Here is a 17,091-nt window from a genome sequence, read left to right as displayed (position 1 = left end):
CTAGAATTCTCCTGTATGTCAGTCAGTCAGCTAACATTTATTTAGTGCCTCCTGTGTATTGGACAATGCTGTGTTCTAGGGCAGTGATGGTGAATCTAAAAGAGATGGAGTGCTGGGCTCTGTCCCCACCTCATCCCCCAGAGACTGAGTGCCATACTCCCCCTTGCCCCTTACTCCCCACTTCTTACCCTCACCCCTTACCTCAAACAGGGAAGAGAGGAAGTGCTCCTACTGGACTGCTAGGCAGAGGGACAGGTGATGAAAGGCTCATGTGGTGAGTGGGGAGGAGAGTAGCCCCAGTGCTCTGCTCCCCTCCAACTATGTGCCATACTGTGAGCTATGCTCCCCTCAAATATAGCTCTTCTTCAACCCCACCATGAGAATCACCTTCACCACAGACTCAATAGGCTGCCATCTGCACTATACCCTCATGCAGCATGTGAGCTCCCCTTACCTCACCAGCACCAGACAGGGGAGGGAGGAAGAGCTCCTGTTGGGCTGTTGGGCAGAAGAATGGGTGAAATGAGGAATGTCCTTAGGCCCATGGAGAGAGGGAAGAGAGCAGCTCCGCCCTGAGTTTCTCTGACTTTCTAGTAATGAATTCTGGTGGGTGACTGAAGTGTGCCCACAAAGAGGGCTCTGCATGCCCTTTTTGGCCCACGCACCATAGGTTCACCATCATTGTTCTAGGGATACAAAGAAAAGCAATGGTTCTTAGCTGGGTTGGAATGGGGGGAGGGGTAGGCAACACTTTTTTGTGTGTAGGAAGCTAATATACTTTAATTTCTGCTATATCAAAGTCCCTGTAATAACCATGGTATAATGGACTTCCTACTGTATTTCCAACAATTATTTCCTTCTAATTTAGAAAAGCCATTTGCCATAGCAGACTATATTCAGACAAGTCATTATTTCAATAAGGCTGAAATTAGAAATCTGTGTATGTTTGTTCCATCAAATTAAGGGAAGTCTGTTTTCTCTTATTAAATGAAGCAAAAGAGAAGATGTACAGAATACTTAGCAACCAGTTAGCATAATGTTGTGTTTATTAAATGAAACAAAGCTAGGTTTGTTCTATATATTTAGCAACCAGCTACCATCACTTTGTGATTTTATACTTCTGATTTATCCAGAAAGATTCTTGGGGCACTGGGGACTCCAGACTATATTAACAAATGCTAATTTAAACAATAAGGATTTGATTACATTTGAACTACTCAGCTAATTTCCATATGTTATCTCCTTTTGAGTATAAGAACAAGAGAAATAAACATCTTGTCCCCCACCCCCAATAGATTTTGGCCTGTTTGAGTAAAATAGCAGCATAATTTTGATAACTTGAACCTGATAGCTCAAATACATAGCCTCTTTATACATGAAAGTCCTAGTATAAAAATAATGCCACTTATCAACCTAGTTCAGTACTTTGGAGTCTTGAAGAAATCACTTACTTTTTTTCTTTCATTGCAGTTCCAGACAGAACTCAGGAAGATCTTGGTTTCACTTATAGAGGTGGCACAGAAATTGTTAGCACTGAACCCAGATGCAGTTGAATTATTTAAAAAGGCAAATGGTATGATCACACCCCAGATTTATTTTATGGTATTATGCCTCAATCAAAATGGACTATGTCTAATACTTGAATGAACATGTTATTTCTTCATGCTATTTTCCTTTATCAGTTGATTATGACCTATAATTCATAGTAGGTGAGCTGGCAGAAAGAAGATTGTGCTCTCTGTCTCTTGTTCTGTCTTTGTCTCTATTTATATATATGTATTCTTTACTTTGTCATTTATCATATGTTCTTGCATTAATCAGCATTGTTATGCCTTTCAGACATGTTTAAATTACATAGATGACACCTTGTCTTAATCTAAAATGTCCTAAGGTGATGTAAATGCCATTTATGCTAACATTTTGTTAGTATAGATGGAATTTTCTGTTTTATCCACACTGTGTCACACTATTTTTTTCTATTTTGCTAATAGCAATGTTGGATGAGGATGATGATGACCGAGTAGATGAAATAGCTTTAAGACAACTTACAGAAATGGGCTTCCCTGAGAATAGAGCTGTGAAAGCACTTCGTCTCAATCAGTATGTATTTTTATGAATGACAAAGAATGAGTTTTTCCCTCCCCTGACCCTTACCCTCCTCCTATTTTTTTGAGGGATAGATTTGAATACATGGATTTTCAAACTGTTTGGCACCACAAAATCAAAAGTTTTTTATTTTTATTTTATTTGGTAAAGTTAGTTGAATTTAAATCTAAAAAAAAAAATAGGAAAATTTCATTATCTAGTCTCTTATTTCCTCCATGTTATGTGTGTGTGTTTGTAATAGCAACAACTCAAGATTATCTATCTTTGGTATTATTCTCAAGACTCATGTTTTCAAATTAATTTTCTCTTCATGTCCACATTTAAAATAAAAGCAACTTATAAATCAAAGAATATGAACTGTTTCTTCCTCTGTTGGACATAAACCTGTGTTGTATGCTGTCTCCTTTGATCTTCATAACCATTTGCTTCAAGTGTTTTAGAGTTTTTTAAAAATTCCTTTTATAATCTTTGATTTGTACATCGTGGTGGTTGGACACCTTAAGCGAGTAACCTAGAAAACCATAGCTTGTGACCCTGCATCTCTAAATGTACTGTCATCTCTTCCACATTGCAACTTTCCCCATCATGGTTTCAATATATCACTGTTCAGCATAATTAAATGGGAATTTTTGAGAAAGTTTTGAAGAAGTCACAGACAACACAAAAAAAGTTTAGAAACTCAGAAATGCATAGTTAACCCAAAATTTACAATAGGGTATGGTAAATACCCCATAAAAGAAAAAGAAAAAATTCAGACTTCTTTGGTATGAAGGGAGGGCCAAAAATTTTTACACAAATTTTCCAAAATTTTTTTCACTTTTTAATAAAGTTTATTTCAACATAACTATGCTTAGGGAAATATACTTATGTGGGTTAAATATATAATATAATGCAATTTTGCTTAACTCTAAACTATAATTTGAACCAAAAACTTGACATGGTTTAGGTTTAAAAACAAAATAAAATTAAGCAGGATTTGAAATCTGGTTTATTTTTCATCTGTTACAAATATATAAAAAGATCCTCAAGTGCTACTGTAGCAAGCATAAAGAACCATGATAAACTTTCCTTTGGTTTACTTCAGAAAATAATATATTTATTGCACTGTAAAAGCTTCAAACATGGTGCAACAGAACATTATAAAAAATGTTTCAGTGCCAGCTTGCAAAAGTTCAGTAACCAGGGTAGTCTTATAGTAGGTACTGTGCTCTGACCCCTGCAGTGTGGAAGGGGGTATCTGTATTTCTCTAAAACCTTAAAATTTGTAAATGTATGTGTAGTTCCAGTTAACATTATTATAATTTTTAAGATAAAAGTCACTTCTAGGGATTTGAAAGGAAATTTCACTAAGACTTAAGCAATTAACTCATTGATGTTTTAAAGAAGCTTTTTTTTTTTTTACAGCATGTCAGTAACACAGGCTATGGAGTGGTTGATAGAACATGCAGAAGATCCAACTGTGGACACACCTCTTCCAGGCCACACTTCATTAGAAGCTGCAGGTGCTTCTGCCTCCTCCTCTCAAGCTTCTGGTGGACTAAATACAGAAAAAGAGGAAGTCAAGGATGAGCTAACAGAAATCTTCAAGAAGATCCGTAGGAAAAGAGAATTTCGACCAGATCCACGAGTATGTTATGTTTGATATTTAAATGAATGTTGAGGTTTTTTGTTTTGTTTTCTTGCTTTTCAAGATACTGGTTACTTATATCTTTATGGAAGAATGTTTTGGCATTGATAAGTAACCTAGGTTAGCTTCCACTTTTGGAGAAGAAAAGTAATGTCCTATGAAATTTATGGTCTAATACCCAAATAGACCAAATTAATTGAGAATTTAATCCTTACGACTTCTTTTTGTGCCTGGCATTCAAATGCATAAAATAATGGATTGATACACAATTCTTGTGCAATAATAAAAATGTGATTTGGCCATAAGTATTAGGTTGAAGCAAAGGGGCTACCCTATGAATTTGTGCTTTCCTGTAGACCAGCTTAGTATATAGCCTTTTGCCTTAGTGCCTTATATTATCTAATTAAATAAGGTAATTTATTTGTTAGTAGAGGAGAAAAGAAATTATTAAATCTAATTTACTGCCTTTTTTCTTGTGGCAGTTGCAGAGGCTGGAATCTTTTGAGACTTGGCTTTACCCTTAATTAAATTTTATTAGACTAGCTTTATTTCACTACTGTTTTCTAACTTAGCTGATTTATTCTGGGACAGTGAAGTGGCGGAGTGGATAGAGAGCTCCATCTGGAGACCTGAGTTCAAATTTGACTTCATTTACTGCCTATGTGACCCTGGGTAAATCACTTAACATCTGTTTGCCTTAGTTTCCTCAACTTCGAAATCATGGGGATAATAGCACCTACTTCCCAGGTTTATTGTGAGATAATAATTGTAAAGCACATAGCATAGTTTCTGGTACACAGTAATTGCTGTAGAAATGCTAACCATTATCATTGTTGTCATTTTTGGAATTTGTGGTTATTCAGTAGTGCCCAACTCTTTGTGACTCTTTTTGTGGTATTCTTGGCAAAGATACTAGAGTAGTTTGCCATTTCCTTCTCCCTTTCATTTTACAGATGAAGAAACTGAGGCAAACAAGGTTAAGTGACTGTCCCAGGGTCATACAACTAATGAGTGTCTGAGACCACATTTGAATTCAGGTCTTTCTGACTCCAGGCCCACTGTGCTCTAGCTATCCACTGCACCTACCTTTTTTTTTTTTTTTAACCATATTATCATTCTCAAATTGCTTAATATTATCAATACACTCATTACTAAATAACCCAAGACTACTTAAAAGGCTGTTCTCCTCTACGTCATTTTGTTGGTATCTAAAATTAAGTCTTTTCTTCTTTAATGGTGATTTTTAAAAATATAAGATCATTGAAAAATATAACAGCTATATACTTCAGAATAGTGTAGCTTTATTAGGAGAAAATGTATCAGTCTAGAGTTAGTATAAATGTATTAGAAATATGCTAGTCTAGGAGTTTGAAAACCTTGGCCACTTCAGTCCCATCTATTCACTAACTAACTATAATATGTGGCAAGTTACTTAAACTTCATGATAGATAAAGCATTCATTAATGTGCTTGCCATATGCTAGGCACTGTGCCTTATGTTCCTTTTAAAATGGAGGGATTAGACTAGATGTTCTCTTAATGTCCCTCCAGCTCTAAATTTTAGTTTTATATGATCCTGTGCTTTTTTTTTTTTAGCAAAAATCATCCTAAAAGATAGATACTTTGTGATTTATAGAGAAATAGTTCTGAAATAGTTTTGGAAATATAATGTGGTCACACCTATAGTTGCTGAAAATAGTTTCTTCATTAATGTTTAATCTTGGCAAGACAGGAACTTTTTTCCCTAATCTTTTCCTAGATTACTGAATGGAAACAGCATGGCACAGTGGCAGTAAGTAACACTGGAATAAGACTCAGGAAACTTGAGTTCTAGCCTTGGCTCTATCTGTCTTTTTGACCTTGGACAAATTAATTCCCTTTTTAAGGCCACAGCCTCTTTATTTGTGTGTTTGACTTTGTATCTTCACTAGGCACACAAGTGTTTAATAAATTCTTTTTGTCTGCTTCGATATCTATAATGAGTTGAATTGGATAATGTCTGAAGTCCTTTCTGGTTCTAACATTTGAGAATTCTATACTGACATTCTATACTTCATTTAATGAGATCATTATCAGATTGTTTGAGAACAGATTGTACTCAATCTATATTGCAATAAAGTTATAAGGCAGAATAATTATAATAAATTTAGTGGTACTGTATTAAAAAGAACTGTTTTTTTTGCTGAAATAACTGTTAAAGTGATTTAACTCTATGTGAAATGACTTGTTCTTTGAATTTGCTGACTTGTTCTCTGTGAGTGTGGTATTTAATGAGCTGTGGAATTCTCATTTAGGCTGTCATTGCTCTGATGGAGATGGGATTTGATGAAAAGGAAGTGGTAGATGCACTGAAAGTAAACAACAACCAGCAAAATGCAGCCGTGAGTAACGCATAGTTAAAATATTTCCAAGTGAAATGGAGATTTTTGCTCACTTCGTGTTCTTATAAATCTAATTTGAAAGTGTGGTTAACCTCTTTTCCCCTTGTTTCATAGTATTCTTCTACACCTATTCTTTGCTCTAGTCAAACTGTACTATTCCTGTTTTTCACTCTTAATTTTGCCCTTTCCTGCTTCTAAATGTGTATATAGAACACATGCTGGGGACTAATTCAATGTACTCCCTCTCCTTCCTATCCTATCCCCACACCATCTGTTGAAAGTCTCTATTTTCAAGACCATGACTTTTTTTTTAAACTCTTACCTTGTCTTACCTAGACAATTGATATTGTCTCATATCAATACCTTAATTGATATTAAGTATAGATTCCAAAGCAGAAGAAATGGTAAAGGCTAGGCAATTGACTTGCCCAGGATCACACAGCTAGGAAATATCTGAGGCCCAATTTGAACCCAGGACCTCCTGTCTCTAGACCAGGCAGTCTACCCACTGAACTACTTTGCTGCCCCAAGGTCATGACTTTTTCATGATTCCCATAGCTAAAAGTTATTATTTTCTTTTTTAATCTCTTGGGACATTTTGTTTAGAGTGTTATTCACTTAATCTTTTGCTAATTTGGACATGTATCATCCCTTCCTGCTCTATTATAAGTTCTTTGAGGGCAACAGCTGTCATTTTTCATTTTTGTGTTCCCCCAAACTAGGTTATAATCAACTGATAGAAGGAAAACACATAGAAAACCTAATATTAAAAGTGGCTTGCATTTCTTGAGTACACACTAACCACTGATAGGAAAATTGGTTAGGAATAATCCAAGAAGTATGGAGATGAAGTTGGATATCCACACATTTGTAACAATTGATAATGTGTAAGCAGTTTAATGTTGTTGGTCACCCAAAGGAATTAGAGAGTTGCTCTAATATATTGTTAACAAAGAATTAAAAAAAGAGAACCATTATAAAGGATATAGTCCACAAAAGGATACAAGCCTATCACATACCAAGAGTAGAGAAGTGGATAGCTCCTGTGCTCCACTGATTATGGTGTGATGTTAAGAGGTTGGGTAGAACCCTATTGGAGGACTTATGGTAAAAAAGACATTGAGAAGTGCACCACAGGATGAGATGGTGTGGCTATCTCTTGCCATTAGAGAAGTTCTCTAATTAGTAATATCATAGATACTATTAGTAATATCATAGATACATCAAAGTTACACTTGAAAACAAAGTACATGAATTAATTTTATATCTTCATAAAGTTTTCGTGGCTAATTAAAGTATGCCTTTGAACAATCAACTAATCCTACCCCCTACCCCATAATGATAATGCTTGGCATTTTATGAGAGGTGGGAAAGGATGAAGATTGGGGGGAAAAAACCTTAAATTTGTCAATTAAGAGGTTTTGGTGACTTTGGACAGAGCAGTTTTAGTTGAATGATGTGCTAGACTGTAAGAGTTAAGAGAGTAAGAAGAAGGAAAACTGAATTATCGACTATAAACAGCCTTCATAAGATTTTATCCATAAGAGGGAGAAGAGATGGGACTATAGCTATTGGGAATGAATGTGAGGACTTGGGGGGGAATTGGGTGGACAAGAAGAGTAAGAGTAAGAAGCAGGGAATAGATGAGAACACGGAGATGTTGGAAAGGACAAGTTTTCTGGAGAAGACAGCATTGAATGGGATCCTTAGAGTATATGGAAGATAATATGTTGGTTAAGAGAAGTCCATCTCTTCAAGCAAAACTAAGGTGAGGATAGAAGATAGTAGTGGAAGGCATCTGAGTGATGTAAAATGAAGAACAGGAGAAGAGAAAGCTCTTGTCGGATGGCCTCATTTTTTTTTCAGTAAATTGAGACAAACTTCTCAGCTGAGAGGTGACAGGGAAGGGAAGCCATGAGCGGTTTGATGAAGGAAGAAAAGATTTGGAAAAACCACCATGGGAAGTGGGTTAATTAATTAGTTATAGAGTTATAAAAGTATTGGCCTTGCCTCAGTGAGGGCCCAGTTGAGATTATATAACATAAATTTGTAGTAAACCCAGTCTGCACAGTTTTATGCTTTTTTTTGTTCATCAGCACATATAGGAACAAAGGCAACAAATGTGGGAGTGATTCAAGGCTAAGGCTTTACAGGGCATAACACAGATATACTAAAGGGATCTTAAGAAGAGGGCAAAATAAAGTTGAATTAATTTACCCAGAGGTCAAGATAGAGAAGGGAGGAAAGTTTAGCCAGTGTTAGGAGTACTGAGAGTACTGAGAAGCTATGGAATTGAAGATCATGTGAAGTTAAAACAGTATTTAGTGTTACAAGAAAGAGGAAAAGGTTGGATGACAGTCAATTATAAAGTATTACTAGATTTACTGAACATGAAAGTAGTAGTATAGTTGCAGACAATGGCCTGGTTGACTAAGGTGAGATGGAGGAATAGATAATATGAAATGAGTAAGTTGAACTTGAAAGTTAAGGTGTATCAGTATGTATGTTGATGTCTCCTACTATGAGGGCAGAAACTGGAAAGGAGTGAAAGATTGTGAGCAAGTCATTGAACACTTTGAGGTAGGAAAAGATTTCTTCTGGAGTTCAGTAAATAATAGCTACCAGAATTTTGAATGGGTAATAGATATGGATTGAGTGAACCTCAGAGGAGGAAAAGTTAAAGTACTGAGGACTGGTCAAAGAGAAAGAACCTGGAAACAGCAAGGGAGAGCCAGGAGTATTTTAAACACTTCCACTTTGACTAGTGAGTCAGGTGATAAGTGAGGGAATGTGCTGCCAGTGCTGAAAAGGGAAACCAGAGAGGGCTGTGTCATCAGGAGGGTCTCAGTCAGAACCAGAAGCTGGAAGAAGCTGGAAAGGAGATTTAAGATGTAGGCAATTTTTGCCCCTCTAGCAGGCTTTGGAAGGGGTGGTTAGCATTACAATTGGACATTTGTGGGGTTGGTTTGAAGGGAATGGGAATGAAAGATAAGGAGTTCAGAATCATTGGGATGGTAAGGGTATGATCAGATGACAGTTTGCTAATTGTTGACAAATGAGTTCAAGTAGGGTTTCATTGTCCATAGAGGCAAGGCTTCAGCAGGAAGTCCTCTTAGGGCCTTAGGCAGCTTAGGTCAGGGGACAGGTGCTGCAAGCGAAAGGAATGGTTACTCCCCTTCCTTAAAGACAAAAGATTAGACTGGAAACATGATAGAATTGTGTTTTTCCTCTTCCTTGGAAGGGAGAGGTCTCTGGTACTTGATGGAATGATTTTTCTTTTACTTTTAAGGCCTGAAGACCAGGCATGTTTTCTCTCCTTACCCTAAAGACAGGAGACTGGTGTGTAATGGAAAGGTTGTAAGAAAAGAACATGTAGAGAAAAAACAGGACCCAGAACTAAACTTTGGGGAACAACAAAAACATTTAGGGAGTGGGATATGCATGATAATCCAGTCAGTGACACTGAGTCAGACAGGAGGAGAACCAAGAGGGAACAGTCATGAAAATGCAGAGCAAGGTTGGTTAATAGTGTCAAATGCTTCAAAGAAGTCAAGAAGGATAAGAACTGAGAAAAAAAAAACTATTGAATTTGGCAATTAAAAGATCATTGATAACTTTGGAAACAGTAGTTTCAGTTGAGTGGTGAGACTGGAAGTCATTACAAAAGTTTGAGAAGTGAGAGAAGAGGAAATGAAGTCAGTTTTTTCTAGGAGTTTGGTTGAGAGAATGAAGAGAGTTATCAAATGATAGCTTTAGAAAGTAGAGTCAACAAGGGTTTTTTTAAGGATAAGAAAATTATAGGCAATGGAGAAAGATAGAGATTGAAGATTAGGGAGAGTGGGAGGATGAATGTGAGAGCAATTTGTTGGAAAAATTGGAAAAACATTGGATCATAGTTCCTATTAAAGAATTGGCCTTGGTGAAAGTAAGCACCTCTTTATCAGAGAGCAGAGTAAATAAAGAAGGGGAAAATGGAGTGGTAATGTCAAAGGATTTTGAGATGCAAAGAAGAAGGATTTATAGCAAATGGCCTTTACTTTCTCCTTAAAGTATGTGTTGTCAGCTGAGAGTGTGTTTGAGGCTTAAGAAGAGAACATCTGAGGAGTATTGTAGAGAATCTATTAGGGAAGCATAAAAGGATTGCCTTGCTGTTTTGAGTGCCCAGTTAGAATTAGAGAACATAAATTTTTAGTGAACCCAGTCAGCACAGTGCTATGACTTCTTTTCTCTAGGCCTATTCAGCACTCAAATAGAAGGAGAGGAAACAGGTGGATGGTGGGAATAATCTAGGGTTGGAGTTTGGCAACACATGAGCAGGACAGTGAACAAGAACAGTGTAGTATTGAATTGATTAACTAGATTAGGGTTAATACTGTGAAGGGAAGAAAGTGAATCCAAAGCAATGGTAATGGCCTGAAACAGTACTCAGAGGTAGAGGCACTAAAATGAAGTGAAGATGAGGGCAAAGAACAGGGTTAGGAGAGGTAAAGCATAGGGAAGCTCATGCTGTTGCATTTACTTTATAAGTGAAGAAACCAAGGTTGTTAAACTGAATGATAGCAGAAACAGTTCTGGGAGACCAAATCCTCAGTGTACAATAATTTCAACTTAGACTTGGTTTACATTTTTATTTTTACTTTCAATGAGTAAACCTTGAGAATTTTTCAAGAACTAAGAAAATATTTCTTTATTGGGAACATAAAGTAATTGTCTACATACATAGTTGGCTTAAAAATTTTTTTTTAATTATATCTTTTGGGGAACTAATTCCAACAAGTACTACTTCTGAATTTTTCAGTGTGAATGGCTGCTTGGTGACCGAAAACCCTCACCAGAAGATTTAGATAAGGGAATTGATCCAGATAGTCCTCTTTTTCAAGCCATCCTTGACAACCCAGTTGTGCAGTTAGGACTAACTAATCCTAAAATTTTGTTAGGTAAGTATTTCAGCAATTTGCAGACTGACAAATATAATCTTGGCTATTCAAAATGATCACTTTTTAAAAAACCGAGAATAAACTTATGCTTGCAGGTCTCATTATATAAATCTTCCCATTTGGCATCCTCCATCTCTAACACTATATATCTGGATGATTGTAGGCAAGTTACTTAACCTTTCTAAATTTCAGTCTTTTTTACCTATAAAATGGGTCTAATAATACATGCATTATCCTTTAGGATTGTTGTAAGAAAAGCACTAAATAACATTTAAAGTACTATAGAAATGTGAGTAGTTGTTTCTCAGGCCAAGAACTTGTAATCCACAATGTGGCAGTGTAAGTTTAAATTTAGGTTTTATACTAAATAAGAGAGTTATAAAGTAATATTGTGGTCACCGATTTTAAACTATAGCTTAAGTCAAAATGACTTTTAGCACCTTTTATTTACAAAGAGGTGGAAAGAGTGAAAGTGGAAATGTAGAAAAAAGGCAGAGCCTTAACATGCCTACCATCCCTTCTCCGGTGAGGTCCCCCAAGTCTGATCTCTACGTGGAGCCTTCAGCTAGAAGCCCACCAGTGCAGCCTCCTCCAAAGTCAAGGCAGGAATCTCAGCCACTCACCCAGCAAGCTGATGCAGGATCCAGGGAAAAAGTCTCCAAACACCAGGAAAGGAATCTCAGCCACTCACTCCAAAGGCCAGGAAAGGAAAGGAATGCTCCCCCAGACCATGTTGGTCTCTTTTTATACCCCTTTTTCCATGTCACTTCCTATCTCTCCTCCTTTTCACAGAAACTAATTGCAGCCTTTCAATTTGCCTAGCACTTCCCAAGAGGGGTGGGCAGTGGCCTTTGGAGTTGTGAGCTTACTCTAGTAAGTGACTTGTAAACTCTAATACTTAATGGTAAGTAGGGGTACTTTAAGTTCTTGATTTTATTAGCTAAACATAGACAAAGGGAGAGTTAATCCTATCTTCACAGCAATATGAGGACTTAGGAATTTAGATCTTCTAGGGTTACATATTCTACAGGACCAAAAACAAACAAAAAAACCTGTCTGGAATCTTTTTAACACTTAAAATCACTTGTTGATAAATTAGCCATATTTGTGGGAGTCTAGCACATATTAACAATCTTGGCCACAGTGGTTTGAATTGAATGAAAAGATTAGGACCTATGTGTGGTTTATTTCATAATCAGAAAAAAACCTTACAATACAAAAGGAAATACACATTTCATTTCTATAGGGTAGTACATAGAGTTAAATGGCATTTGGAATGTCTAGCATAGTCTTTTATGTTTGATCTGTCAAGGCTGAAATAGTAACTATGGACACATGGCTTTGACCTGATTGGAACTGTGCTTTGTGGTGAAGCTGTGTTTTCTTAGTCAAAAAAAAAAAAGTTCCTTTTCTTAAGAAACTCACTTATAAATACATCAGAATAAAGCATCTGTGTGGGGCTTAAGTGAGTCTATATGTACCAATAACTTAATTTTGGGTAGATTTTAGCTTCTGGCCCACATGTTAATGCTCAAGTTAATTTCTGTCATGATATTACTTAGAATTATTATTTTGGTACCAGACTTTAAATATTTCCAACTGTATTTTTCAAAATATTTGTATTGATATGTTTTGTTTCTATATCAACTACATTTTCCATTGTATCTCTCCTTTCTTCCCCTCCCAAAGAGCCATCCCCTATAAAAAAGAAGAAAAAAAGTTTTGTAAAACTAACAAACACATTGAAAAAGTATGACATTGTATGCAATATACCACACTGATAGTTTTTCCCCTTACAAAGAAGTCGGGGAGGGACAGTACTTTCATGTCTTTTTGGAGCCAAACATAGTCATCACAATTCCATAGTATTCAGTTTCAATTGTTTTATTGTTGTTCTACATTATTGTGTTTACAGTTTTCCTGCTTCTTCTTACTTTACTTTGCATCAGTTTGTGTCTTCCTCTGATTATCTGTATTTTTCATATTTATTGCTTTTCACAGCACAGTAATATTTCACTACATTTGTGTACCACAGCTTGACAAACTGAATTTTAACCAATTTTCAGAGTACTTTAATTAAGAAATTGCCATGCATTGAAGGAGCAAAAACTATTTTTGATGGAAACTAAGTATGAAATAAATTTTATTGGTAAAAAGAGCTTTCTAGCATTTGCACAGTTCAAATTATAGAAATTTGGTTTGGTATTATATTTAGCTCTATGTTCTAGATCAGAAAAACAAGGAATTTGAGTTACAGGCTATTGTAGAATATTCAGCCTTTATTTGATGGAAAGAAAATTTGGTTTCAAATATGGAGTATTTTTTTTTTAAATTTAGTCACTTTCTTGGGCACTTCCAAATATTAAATATTCTGGATAAGGAGAGAAGTATATTTGAACTATTATGACACTGGTGAAAATAGTCATTGTCTTATGGATTAGCCATGCTCTGTCAGGCTTTTATTTTATTAGTGATAAGACTTGACATGGCATAAATTTTAATCTGTACAATAACAAACATATAATAGGGTCCTGCATTAGTATTGGATTGAGTCCCACTTGAATTATCAGTGTTTGCTAAATTAAAAGACTTATTCCCTTGTATTGGGCTTCTTGTTGAAAAAAAGTAAGAATATTTTTCTTGCTATAGTTTTCTTATATCTTTTGATTCAGAGTGTCTAGTCAATACATCCATGATAGTTGATATTTCTGTTATGACTAGATACCTATTACATATATCAAACTAGAAGTCCTGCAGGCATCTCAAACTCAATATATCCAAGATCCTAACTTGTTATTTTCCCTTCAGACTGCTCTCAGATTCTTGAACTTCCAGATTTCTGTAGAGGGTTCTCTCATCCTTCTGGTCACATTGAGTTACAATCTCAGAGTCATCCTTGACTCCTCACTTTCCCTTGCTTCATTTGTTACTTTTTTCAATTCTAACCCTTGAATTTCTCTCACATTTATCCCTTTTTTCCTACCCACACAACCAGTTCCTTTGTTCAGGCCCTTATCACTTCTTACCAAGACTATTATAGTAACCTACTGTTACAGGTCTACCTGCCTTGTCATTCACCTCTCCAGTCAAACAGTCTCACAATTATCAAAGCCATATTTCTAAAGCACAAGTTCTGACGAAATCACTCCCCTACTTAGTAAACTCCAGCAACTTCTTGTTATTGTTATGATTAAATCCCTTGTTTGTAATTTAAGGTCCTTGATTCCAACCAATCTTTCCAGATTCACCACATATTATTCCCCTCCTTATACTTTATGTTCTAGCCAAATTAGCGTTTTCGCTATTCTGCACATGATATTCTGTCTCCCCATTCCATGCCTTCATATGGACTGTTCCCCTCATACCCCAAATAGACTCCCTTTATCACCTTAGGAATTAAAAATCTCAAGTTTCTTTCAAATCTCAACTTAAGGTTATAAGACCTTTCCTGATTCCACCACTTACTAGTAACTTTTCTTCCTCACTAAAATTATCTTGTATTTGGGGTTGTTTTTTTTTTTTTATCAGAAACATGTTTTTATCAGAAAGCATATTGGAGAAAGCCCAAAAGACCTGATTTCCAATTCCATCCCTGCCACATTTCTAGATTGTGAATCTAGAAAGTTCATTTAACCTCCAATAGACTGTGAGCTCTTTGAAAGCAAGGACTGCCTTTTGGCTTTTTTTATCTTCCCATTGCTTAGCATATTGCCTAGTATATAGTAGATGCTTAATAAATGCATATCAACTGACAACTTCTCAGGACTCTGCAGTGATGGGCAAACTATTCCCCATGGGCCAGATCTAGGCCATAGTTTGCCCATCACTACCTTAAGCAATTCCCTAATCACTACCCCATCACTGCTCTAGGAAACTCTTTAGGAATATAAATTGTAGAGAATGTCCTGACCAGCATTGGTAAAGGAACCTTCCTCACTGGAAAGTTCCCCTACACCAGTGACATCATAGACCCTATTCCCATTCCCATCCCTTATTTGAGTCATACTTTTATTTATATGTTCTCTGCTCTGATAAAATGTCAGTAACTTGAGGGTAAGGGCTTTTCATTTCTGCTTTGTATCCTCTCTCAAAGCACAGTGCTTGGCATATAATAGACACTGAAGTTTCATTAATTGATCTATATGTGTATTCCTAATATCTAAGTATGTTCCCATTATATTTAGAAAGTTGTTTTTAAAAGCATGAGCTCCAGATACTTACTAATACATACTGAAGATGTCATGAAATGAATATTGCTCCTTCTTTTCCCACAGCATTTGAAGATATGCTTGAAAACCCATTAAATAGCACCCAGTGGATGAATGACCCTGAGACAGGACCTGTCATGCTACAGATCTCCAGGATCTTTCAGACGCTGAACCGCACCTAGGGTGATGGACACCCTCCACTCTGCTGCTCCCGCTGCCCACAGCTTCAGGTTCCTCATAGAAGAAGGAGCCGAGGATTTGGGGGGGAGGGGAAGAAAAAATAACTTTTGGTATTTGGCTAGAGGCCCTTTTAGTTATACTTCTCAAACAAGAAAGAATGTAGCTTATAGCTAGCTGGAAATGTAGTTGCCTTATGGATTTATTGGTAGTGGAAGCAGGGTTTGCATTCAGTTAGATTGAATAAAAAAATCCATATCTCAAAAATACTCATGCGAACAACTTACATGGGATTGTTTGAGACAGTAATGACTGCTCTGGTTTTATACCTTATTGCTTAAAGAAAGAATCTGTGAGGGTAGTTTACAAGTCAGTATTTTTAGCATCTGACCGATGTTTACAAAAAAGTGACTGACCACTTCAGTGAGGAATTAAATGATATACTCATCTCTAAAGAGTATTAAGTTATGATTATTAAAATTAAATGCTATTTGAATTGACCCTTAGTTTAATTTTAAAATCTAGATGTTATTTGAGAGAGCATGTTTCAATCCAAACTGTTAATGTCAGACATTCTAATTTAAGTAGATTCATTCATAGGTTAAATTTCTTAATAAATAGTTTTCCTTTTTCCTATTTTCTGTGTTAGTGTTGTTCTAGTACTCAAAGAAAAAATGTTATATTACTTTAAGCAATTCACATCTCATTATATTAAAGATGCAGTATTTTTTTCCTCTAACAGTTCATTTTTCCATGCCAACATTTTTAATATCTACAGGAGTAGATTTTATTAGTAGTAGACACATTTTGATATTTAGAAGGCTGTTTTCTTTTAATTTAATGAGTTTTAAAAGTCATAAGAACACATTTTCCCCATATCCCATATAGCATATATCTTAAGGAAAAGCAAGGCATTAAGCTGATAGTTTTTCTGCCTCTTTTTAAATTAAAAAAAAATCCTTTGTTCATTATTTTTGCCAGAAATAGTTGTCTTCTGAGGATGTTTTAGTTAAACTAACATTCTTGTGAGGGCAGTCAAATTACATCTGCCTTAATGCACTAACACATATGCCTTGACTGTTGGCACCTAAGTATCTGGCATTAGTTGGCTTACACATTGTGGAGTTACCATTCTTCCATAAATAGCCACTGAGTATAGAAGTCTACAGTAGCCGAGATCTTAGCTAGATGACAATCCTAGTTAGCTTGTCTGTAGAAGAGCATTTTTTTTTTATCTCACTGACCAGGTATCTTCATGGTTTTAGATTTAAAACATCAGGTCAGAAATACCAAGAATGATTTTTGTAGCTATTCTAGGCATTTTCTGATTTCTATGTCTGTCTATTTTGAAAAAAAGTTGTATGTAAGACACCCCTGACATATATGTGAGGTGTTACAATCTTTGTTCTCTGATAGTTTATTCTTTTTTTCTTCCATTCTTTGACTTAAAAGTGACTAGCTGGGAGTTTATGGTTTTTATTTTTTTAACTCAAAGCCCTTAATTCATTTATTTTTAACTTGAAAATCTGTGGAATGAATTCATTCCCCCCCCCCCCTTTCTTGTTAGAGAGTAAGATTCCTCTTGGTACTTCTCCCAGTCAAAAGGGTAAGTTTACAATTCAGTATTTTTAGCATCTGACCAGTTTGCAAAGAGTG

General features: G+C 35.9%; 1 protein-coding gene across 3 annotated transcripts in view; it reads left to right on the top strand.

Moving 5' to 3' along the window:
* The window catches only part of UBAC1 (UBA domain containing 1), a 36,365-nt gene extending 20,294 nt beyond the window's left edge, over positions 1-16,071 (top strand). For 2 of the 3 annotated variants that reach the window (XM_044661259.1, XM_044661258.1), the window contains 6 exons: positions 1,471-1,573; positions 1,992-2,100; positions 3,511-3,733; positions 6,027-6,113; positions 10,912-11,050; positions 15,325-16,071. In XM_044661259.1, the coding sequence (XP_044517194.1) occupies positions 1,471-1,573; positions 1,992-2,100; positions 3,511-3,733; positions 6,027-6,113; positions 10,912-11,050; positions 15,325-15,440 (777 nt within the window). In that variant the 3' untranslated portion in view covers positions 15,441-16,071. The remainder of the gene's footprint in view (positions 1-1,470; positions 1,574-1,991; positions 2,101-3,510; positions 3,734-6,026; positions 6,114-10,911; positions 11,051-15,324) is intronic. The other variant, XM_044661260.1, reaches the window with a different exon arrangement.
* Positions 16,072-17,091: the final 1,020 nt, after the last annotated feature.

The sequence above is a fragment of the Gracilinanus agilis genome, chromosome 2 (assembly GCF_016433145.1).
Source record: "Gracilinanus agilis isolate LMUSP501 chromosome 2, AgileGrace, whole genome shotgun sequence".
In the NCBI taxonomy this organism is placed as follows: Eukaryota; Metazoa; Chordata; class Mammalia; order Didelphimorphia; family Didelphidae; genus Gracilinanus; species Gracilinanus agilis.
Note: the sequence above shows the minus strand (reverse complement) of the source record. Positions and strands in the feature narration are given on the sequence as shown.